Raw genomic sequence first — 9,501 nt, 5'->3', positions numbered from 1 at the left:
TTTTTTTATGTAATGAGGATTATTGAAGGTAGAAGATTATTAAGGAAAATGAAAATGAGTTTGGACACAGATACATATGCATCTGACATATTATGAAATAGAAATAAACACATGTAACCATTCCATATATCAATACAACATATGCCTTTGAGGTATTCTGCAATGAAAATATGCAAATTTTGTAGGAAATGTAACAATTTCATCGAGCTCACTATGTGTGTGGTTTACCAGCGTGATTTTAGTGAATGTTTTCCTTTTGATTTCTTATGCAAGGTTCTAAGTGCAATTATACTGTGACATGTCTTTCAAGAAAACTGAATAAAATCAAAGACTATGTCTCTGGAAAATTAGCTATTTTGTAAGTCTTTTCTTGAAGTGGAGGTGAGAGAGAAACCACAAATAAAAAATAGCTGAAATTGGAAAAGCTCCTACTTTTTTGTACAAAGATCACAAAAAGCTTGAAATAAGCTGAAAAAAAAATGGTTGGAATCAGCAAAATAATTTAGACTCTCACATCCTTGTTGAAGCTATGTAAAGAGAGAGGTAGAGATGGAGAGACAGACAGAGAGAAGGAGAGAGATGGAAAAAAGGAACATAAATAGAGAATAAAGAGCAGTTTGCCCCCCCCCCCCAGCTTTTTGATATCATCCGAAATAATAAAAAGAAATGAATCCTGACACAATGGCATATTCTGAGCAAAAGGGTTAGAAAGAGCATTTAACCTTATTTGATATGAAAATGCACCTCTTCCCAATAAAAAACGAGTGTTGCTGGGGCGAGCACATAATACACCCGCCTGTAAGAAAACAGAGTTATTGGTCAAGCAAGAAAAATGGAAGGTGACAACTTGACTTTTGACCTCAAGATGAATAGGCTTCTTGGAACGTATGCTGGTATTCTACACACCAAGCCTAAGTTATGTTAAACTAAAGTTATTGCGTTTACAAGGACTTCAGAAGAGTAAGATTAAAACATGTCACTGTGACCTTGACTTTTGACCTCAAAATCATAAAGCTTCCTTGGATCCATGCTAGTATCATACACACCAAATGATATGAGCCTAAGTTAAGTCAACTGTAATTATCACGTTTACAAAGAAAAGTTAACAGACAGACGGACACCGAGCATGATACTATGATGCGTCTTCGTGAGAGCTTGACTACAGAATGTCTCGTACCTATGGTCAAGGATACAGGAATCAGATGCATATGGTCGAGAGAGATTAACTACACAAGCTAGATGTATATGGTCGAGTGAGCTGTAGAGCCGACAGCAAGAGTTGTAGCCGTCTAGTGGTAGCCTGGTGGTGGTACTGACAGGATCGAAGCTTGTGCAAGAGTCAACTGCGGCAGTATATCTCTGCCAAACGGATCCGCGACTAAAGTTTGGAAATGAAAGTGGCAAAAACCTGCCGGCAGAATGCATCCTGACAAGAGCGAGCTGCCGGCAGGCCCGTCGATTCCGTCACAATATAGTAAACATACAAATCAACAAGCAAATTAAGAAAAGATAAATTAAGATAAAGGCAGGAATTAAGGGTGGTAATATATATTCAAGTATAACTATTAAATGCACGGATTGAAACTGGAACGAAAGAATTCACGAAGCGTGAGGTTCTGCCGGGAAGGTCTCTCAGACGTTTGCCTGACCTCATCAAATTGTAATATTTATGGAGGGCATTGTTTTTTAAGGACTCTACCTTCATTCTTGTCTACCCTTTTTATTTTGTTATTTTAAAGGCTTGTTTTTCAATTCTTTCTGGTTTCTGTATGTCCTCTTTCCTACTTGCATGTATCCAAACAATTTGATTAAAGAGAAGTGCACTTTTCACCATTGCTTTATAAAAGACCCGCATTATCCTCTCATGAAAATGCACGGTCCTAAATAAGCCTTCGAAGGAAGAACATTCTACTTCGAGCTTTTGAAAGTGTGATCTTGGCTTGGGGTATCCAATTAAATTCATCGCCAATCTTTGTCCCGAGATACTTAAAACTATCTACCACTTCAATGTAAACACCATCTTATACAATTGAATCTGGTTGTGGGGAAGCAATTCTGAAAAAAAAAAAACAAGTTCTTTACACTTAGATGGTTGGTTGTTTTGCACCACCTAGAGAAGCATTCAATACTTCTATGATAACTATCATCACCAGTTTCACTTTTCATCAGGCCTAGAATTACTTTGTCATCAGCATATTTTAGTATTTTTACATTTCCGTTATTTGAGTTACAATCATTAGTATACAAAGATATACATCAGTGCTGATAGGATGCATACTTGGGAGCACCTGTATTTATCATAATCTCATCAGACATACTATTCTGAACTCGAACGCGTTGGGTTCTATTAGTTAAAATTAAAAATGCTGCTAGTCAAATAGAAATCTTAGGATGAAGGTTAAAATCATTCAGTTTATCAACAAGAATGTATGTCTATATCGTATTGAAACAGTGGCGTAGACAGGTCCTTAGACCTGGGGGGATGATCCCTAGCTGGGTCATACTTTATATATATATATATATATATAATTAATACATAAATATAAAGAATGAAGGAGATAACGTACTCGATAAAAACAAAATATCATGGGCCAAAGCAGACGAGTTAAAGATAACAAAATAACACCATATGCCTCATGGATTATCTCGTGTGTCTTTTAATCACTTTGCTTTCAGCAATAAAGAGGGCATCCAGTAATAAACAAACTTCCTTGCACATTTTTCATGGCAGTAATCTTTTGTTTGATTAATGACAATGAGTAAAGATGATCATGAGAGAAATGTCATTTGTCGGATGTCTAGTTATCATCTTGGTCATGACAGTCCTGCTAAACATGATCTAGAATAACTAGTATTCCTTATTTTACTAGTATAGTAGTATACTATTTTAAAAGTAGCGATATTGTTAATGATCAAACGAATGAATCAACAACTAAAGGAATAAACAAATAAACAGCCAATAAACTAAAAAAAATATCAATTACAATTGTAGTAATAGGGGTAAAATAAAAAAAGCTCAACATTATATTTCTTATCCACGTGCAGATATGCGGACACTGAAATGATAAGCACACTCTTTTTAAAATTACCATGATTACAAAGGCTTGATTGAATTAAGTATGGAAATGAAATAAACCTCACCGGGTTGTTGGAAGTAAACTGTATAGATAATTTTTATCGCGTAAATGCGCGAGATGATTATGTTTTTTGTCAAAGGTCCGACAATGAACACGCTGAGGGTCGAGTTAGGCTTGTTCTGTGATCTTAGACCATAAATTAATCTTATCCATGGATTGATTCAATCTGCCTTCGTGAATTAAGGCATGTCTATATATTGGATGATTCTACCTTCTTTGAAAAGCGCAAAGTACTCTGAAAAATTAGTGAAATAGATCACTCTTTAAGGAGTGAATATATGAAAGAGTGAATATTGAGTGAAAAAAACCTCGGATATCACTGAGGCCATCCAAAATTTGCACTTTCATTCCAAAATCATTCATTTACTAATTCGCTCCTTAGAGACTAAAAATTTTCACCTTTCCTTTGCAAAGTAGGGGTTGAGGACATGGCCAGCAGGGAAAAGGGTCAGTGTATGTGTATAGGTAATTTCTTATTAATTCGTTTGAACAGTGTTAATGTGTTATGAAAGCAATTGCTCTGAAAGGGAGTGATTAAGCGACACTTTCTTAAATCTGTAATGAAATATTTTGAACTTATCTCCTTTGCAAATACATAATTATTATAAGGAAATGTACTTGGTGAAACTCTGAATAACGATCCTTAAATGTATATGACGACGCAAGACAGTTGTTATTACTTAAAACTTGCAAGTTGTAAATGCATATAAGATGATTGACTCTGAATAAAAGTCCAATTTTGATCATGTTTGTCATTGCTGTACGTTATGATTATTACTGCTATTATTATTGATTGATTTTAACTAGCATTCATTGCTTTATTACTGTATAGTTTTGCTTCTTCCCCCACAGAAACCTGGGGGGATGATTGTACACACCATCCCCCCCCACCTAAAATTCTGGGGGGATGCATCCCCCATCCCCCCCGCTATCTACGCCCCTGTATTGAAAGCCGAAGAAAAATCTACAAAAAGGGCCCTAGAATAACACCTCAGTTTGTCTGTATGTTGAGCTATCTCGTGTACTAATGTCAGTACAGCATCCGTAACTGGTTTCTTTGGTTGGTAAATAGGCTAACTGATGTAACCGAGGAAATTACTGGGAGGATGAGTTTCATTAAGATCCTCTCAAAGCATTTCATCACGATCGATGTTAAGGCAACGGGTCGGTAGTCATTTAGTTCAGACGCTTTGTTGGTTTTGGGAACTGGAATAACTTGCTTTCTTTCAACAACAAGTGCCTTTACCTTGTAGAAGTATTCATGAAAATGGATATTTACTCAGTCTACTCCATTGACCTTTTGAAGTGCCTTTACGGATGATAATTTTCAATCGCCATGGCCGGGCGCCATGGTCAGTGATCATCAGCCCGAAACTCTTTATAAATATGCCTATTTAATATCGTGCACTGATATCAAAGGTTAGAATTTCGCCTGATCGAACAAAACAACCGGACTCCTAATATAGTTAGTATCGTTTTTGGTATCTCATTGCAAATCAAAGGTGGTGACAGTTATCAAAATGGCGCCAAGAACGCGTTCCAGTCGAGAACGGATTGATGATGACGACACACCATCAGATCCATATCGTCATCTCGTGTTGTTGGGAACATTTTTCTTCCTGTTTCTTGAAGCTGGTATTACCAAAGCGTTTGGAGTTCTACTCACACCCATGGTTTTCCAGCTAGACAGCAATTTTGCAACTGTTGCCGTCATATTTTCTTTACCGTGGACAGTGGCACACATTGGCGGTTAAGTTACACATTTTACTAAATATCTTATAGGCCTTAATGTACATACGTATCAAGGTAACAGCAAATATGTATTATAAAATTCTATTCTGTTGATAACATCTCCAGAATATGATTTTTTGTATCAAGAAAATCATATAAAAATGTATTCTTGACAGTCTTCCCTTCTTCTCTTTTTCTAGCCACTTATCTTTGCATTGTATTTTGTGTATTGTATACCTTTACGTCCACAGGCGTATCCTCCCACAAGCATTCTAGGGACCTACGCCTTCTTCTGTACACATAAGTTGTATATATTTATATTCTTTATGGTAATTGATTTCATATGAATTCTTGTTTTAAAAAATGAAGAAACTTTGTAAAATGGAGGAAAATAAATGTTTATTTGAAATGAAAAAGGATAAGACCATAATATACATATCTAGGTTTTGAAAATGTGCCTTAAGTTCATAGCTAACGATATTATGAAATGCTTATATTTTTGTTTTTGTTGGACTTTTTTGGATCGCAATAGCTGGGTTCTTGCTAAATCTGGCAAGCATCTGACTGACCTCTTGAAAGCTTTAACTTGTATACCCTTTGTTTTAAAATGTACATAATACTATCGGCTTCCCATAGGCCTTGACCTCAGATGTTTGAAATCTTAAAGTCCTTGGCCATGTCCCGACCTGACCCTGGGCAGTCTTTGGTATTTGCCTCGGAATTATGTAATCTTGAAATCCTTGGCCTTGGCCAGCTAGTAGGCTACTTGGTATTGGAACTGAATACCAGGTTGGACTCAATTAAATCCTTTAAAAATTGACATTTACTCATTCCACTCCTTTGACCTTGTGAAGTGCCTTTACGGATGATTATTTTCAATCGGCATGATCAGTGATCATCAACCCGAAACTCTTTATAAACACACCTATATCGTGCACTGATATCAAAGGTTAGAAGTTACCCGAGGGCCACTTCCATTGACGAGTGGATACCATGCGCGACCATGGGGTCTCAAAAAGCATCCTAATCAAGTATTTCCATACTATGAAAATGCACCCTCTAACAAGTATTTGGATGTGGAACCCTACCCTTAACAAGTATTGAAAAAAATACCCTTGGCAAGTATACCCTATATTGAACCCCTAAACAAGTACAGCGATATATTAGTTATATCACGGACTGTCGTCGGTCGTCGGTTTTGTACCTCCGGCATTACCTACATCATTGGGTAAAGAACGGCCCATCCCCGGGCCCCCGTTTTTTGTCTCGCCCGCGGCACACCCCTACCACTTTTTTGGTCGAGTGCCCCCCCCCAGGGGGGCCCATCCACCCTTACCTCGCGCAAATCGGACTCTAAACACATAGGCCCGTATTTTGAAGTCAGATTTAAACTTAGACCACGGTCTAACTCTGTGCTAAAATTATGGGGAGCCAAAAATTCAAAATTTCTGTGTATATTATATATTTCTTATGTTTACTATTCATTTTCATAAAGAAGAATGATACTTCAAAATGCTTCAGTTATCATTCCTAGACAATTGTGAACGATTTGAGTGTCATATCAGTTAATAAAATGGATGTGTACTGTCAGTGATTTGTGCCCATACTTAAACCACAACCAGGGTTTAATTTAAAACTGAGTTCAGAATATGGGTCGTAGTGTTGACGGGGCAAAAAGAACATCATTTATAAAACATTTCAGTCTTTTTATATCAAATTTGCCCCTAAACACGTAGCTTTCCTAGCAAAATGGATACCCATTTTTTCATTATTTTAGTGTTATTGACACCCTTATTACGCTACATACGTAACGTGCCCCATCTTGAAAAAACCCCCCATCCTTTTACGTGTTTTTTTTTGGTCGCGCATGGTATCCACTCATCAATGTAAGTGCCCCCAAGGGGGGGGGTTAAAATTTCGTACTTGGTATTGGAACTAGGCAGGAGAAGTAGGTATTGTACCGACAGTGAGTAATTAGAATTAAATGATGTATATTTAGAAGTAAGTAGATTGCGAGTTGTTCTGATTCAGATACGGTTTAAGTGGTCTAACAGAGTTACCACACTTAAAATGATTTAAACAACGTTGTTTACTGTGTGAATCGCACAGTAGTTGTTTAAACATTTTAAACAAGTGTTTAAAATCTTAAACAACAAAGTTTTAATTCAAATATTTAATTATCAATAATTTAAGCATGTTTTTTTAACGATTTTAAACACTTGTTTAAACAACTACTGTGTGATTGACATAGTAAACAGCGTTGCTTAAGTTATTTTTAACAAGTGCAGAAAAATTGACAATATTTCCCTTTTTATATTACAGCGGTAGTTGTGAAGCCACTGGCCAGCAATATTGGTCTAACCAAGATTTCAACAGCTGGGGGGTTGATAGCTGGAGTTGCCATAACAACGTCATCCTTCGCACATACAACCTCGGCTCTAGGAAGCCTCTTCTTTCTATTCGGTAAAAACATAATCCCTCAAAATCATAGATCAAATCTAATAGAAAATATAACCACTTGCGATGACAAAGCGAATTCTGAAGTTGTTTCTATCCTTTATTATCCAATGCTAATTTTGTCTATTCTTTTGCAGGTATTGGTCAGTGTATGATATTAGTTCCAGCAATCATCTGTTTACATGGTCACTTTAAAGGAGATTTTGCATTCGCCAGCTCCTTTGTCTTTATGGGTTCCCTGACAGGAATTCTCATCTTGCCCATCCTAACTAATGTCTTGCTCGAAGCCTACGGACCACACCAAGCCCTTCTCTGCTTAGGTGGCCTTTGCCTTAACATGTTACCTTTCGGTCTTGTCTTAAAATTGCCAGAGGAAAGGCAAAAGAGACCACCTGCGCCAGCATGTGAACATCTCTTGGAGGTCATGGGTACCGATTCTTTAACTAACAAAGATTTTGCTCTGGATAAAAATGTAAATCAAACCAGCCAATGTCACAATCTGCCTCAAAACACTGAATATTCCTCCATCCTCAAAAATAAGAGCACAGATGCAAATGCTGACATCGATCGGTATCTCGTCGGCATACGAAGACGATTCTTGAGACTGCTGTCAGATCTAAAGACATTCCTTCAAGAAGCAAAGTTTTTCATGGCTTTCATTTTGCCATGCGACACCCTGGCTGCATTTACTCTCATAAGCTGGACTATTTTCATCGTACCCTTTGCAATCTCTGTCGGAATCCCTGAATCCAAAGCAGTCTTCGTGGGAACTATGGGAGGTGTCGGAGGCCTGGTTGCGAGAATGTTGAGCACTGTCATCTTGTATTTTCATCCGACCTGGGTGTCTGGTCAATACATTCTGTTTTGCTCTTTGACATCTCTGATGTTCTTCATTCAGCCCTTGGGGACGGCTTACTCCTACATCCTTGTCTGTTCCTTCTTCTTGGGCTTCGGTCTTTATGGCAGTGTCTGTCTAATTGAAGCATTGATTGCCAACGTCGTCAAGAAAGATGTGTTTCCCGCCGCGATTTCTATCTCGTATCTTTGCAAAGGCGTCAGTGCAGTCCTAACTGCTTACATTACTGGTATGTCAATTTTAAGATTTTTTTTACTACATCATCCGATGATACGGTAAGGAATCATGGTGTTATGGCTCCAAGTGAGACCCAACTACGTGGGAGAATTCACACCAAGATTGAATTGGAGCGGGTAATGACAAAAGGGCAGCGGTACGATTGTTTTCGTTAGTACTTGTGCACCAGACGGGAGTGGTCAGTGAAAATGACGATATAAATTCAGACTATTCATGGCACACGAAACGGAAAGCTACAGTGTAATTTCCGACCAATCAATCAGCTCGATTGGTGTGGCTCAATCCGTAAGCCAATCCTATACAGTCGAGTTCATGGACGAATGTAGGTTCCATTCTCGTGGAAAAAGATTTTTCAAAGAATTATTAAAATAAAAAATTAAGACTCTAAAAAAATTAAGACTAAAAAAATACAAGGCCAATATTTGCTATCTGAATCAAAGTCTCCAAAATAGCCTATTATGTCGTCTTCCCACTGCCCTCTCGCGTCGGATCGATGCACAAGTACTTTACAAAAAACAACAACAACAACAACAAAATCGCCAGCGGGGGAAGGGAGGGGGGGGGGGCTCAGGCTTGTGGTTTGTGGTCGTCACGAATATAAGTGGAAATTCATGTGGAGCTGATATATTTAAATGGACGAAGGGGGTTGGCTAGTACGGGTCTCACATGTGGGTTAGAACATGATACATTCAAACCCTTCAAAATCCATCCATTAAAAATAATTCATTAGAAATGAAAAGATATCAAAATTTTAGCTGAGAAAAGGGTTATGAGTGAGAGAATATGATAATAATAAGAGTACCAAAGTAAGCCTATCTTTAAACGTATCATTTACTGTTTGATAATTATGTCATCTATGCGGGGGGAGATAATTTTGTTTGACTCGCCTACAACAACGTGAATTAATATTTTCAATTCATGATTTTTCATTTTATTCATTGATGTTATTGGTACTGTTCTCTCTTATTGGGTTTGATCTATTTTACAGGATCGCTGTACGATCTGACGCAATCCATTGGGATACAATTTTATATTCTCGGCGTCTTGCAGGCGATCAGTGTCGGCATCTTTATATCGCTTCTC

The 9,501-nt window shown here is 37.6% G+C and overlaps 1 protein-coding gene across 1 annotated transcript; it reads left to right on the top strand.

The window, feature by feature from the left end:
- The first annotated feature begins 4,591 nt into the window (after nt 1-4,591).
- LOC121407035 (monocarboxylate transporter 12-like) lies at nt 4,592-8,555 on the top strand. The gene is made up of 3 exons (XM_041597978.1): nt 4,592-4,886; nt 7,191-7,331; nt 7,463-8,555. The coding sequence occupies exons 1-3, from the start codon at nt 4,658-4,660 to the stop codon at nt 8,458-8,460; spliced, it is 1,368 nt and encodes a 455-aa protein (XP_041453912.1). The 5' UTR covers nt 4,592-4,657; the 3' UTR covers nt 8,461-8,555.
- Nucleotides 8,556-9,501: the final 946 nt, after the last annotated feature.

The sequence above is a fragment of the Lytechinus variegatus genome, chromosome 1, assembly GCF_018143015.1.
Source record: "Lytechinus variegatus isolate NC3 chromosome 1, Lvar_3.0, whole genome shotgun sequence".
Taxonomy (NCBI): Eukaryota; Metazoa; Echinodermata; class Echinoidea; order Temnopleuroida; family Toxopneustidae; genus Lytechinus; species Lytechinus variegatus.
The sequence above is the reverse complement of the archived record's forward strand: the minus strand, read 5'-3'. Positions and strand labels throughout refer to the sequence as shown.

What these genes read in the sequence shown, in the direction of transcription:
- LOC121407035 (XM_041597978.1), top strand. Translation starts at nt 4,658, where the DNA reads ATGGCGCCAAGAACGCGTTCCAGTCGAGAACGGATTGATGATGACGAC. An exon ending in GACAGTGGCACACATTGGCG is followed by an intron (nt 4,887 to 7,190) that starts GTTAAGTTACAC and finishes TTTATATTACAG; the next exon opens with CGGTAGTTGTGAAGCCACTG. An exon ending in AAGCCTCTTCTTTCTATTCG is followed by an intron (nt 7,332 to 7,462) that starts GTAAAAACATAA and finishes ATTCTTTTGCAG; the next exon opens with GTATTGGTCAGTGTATGATA.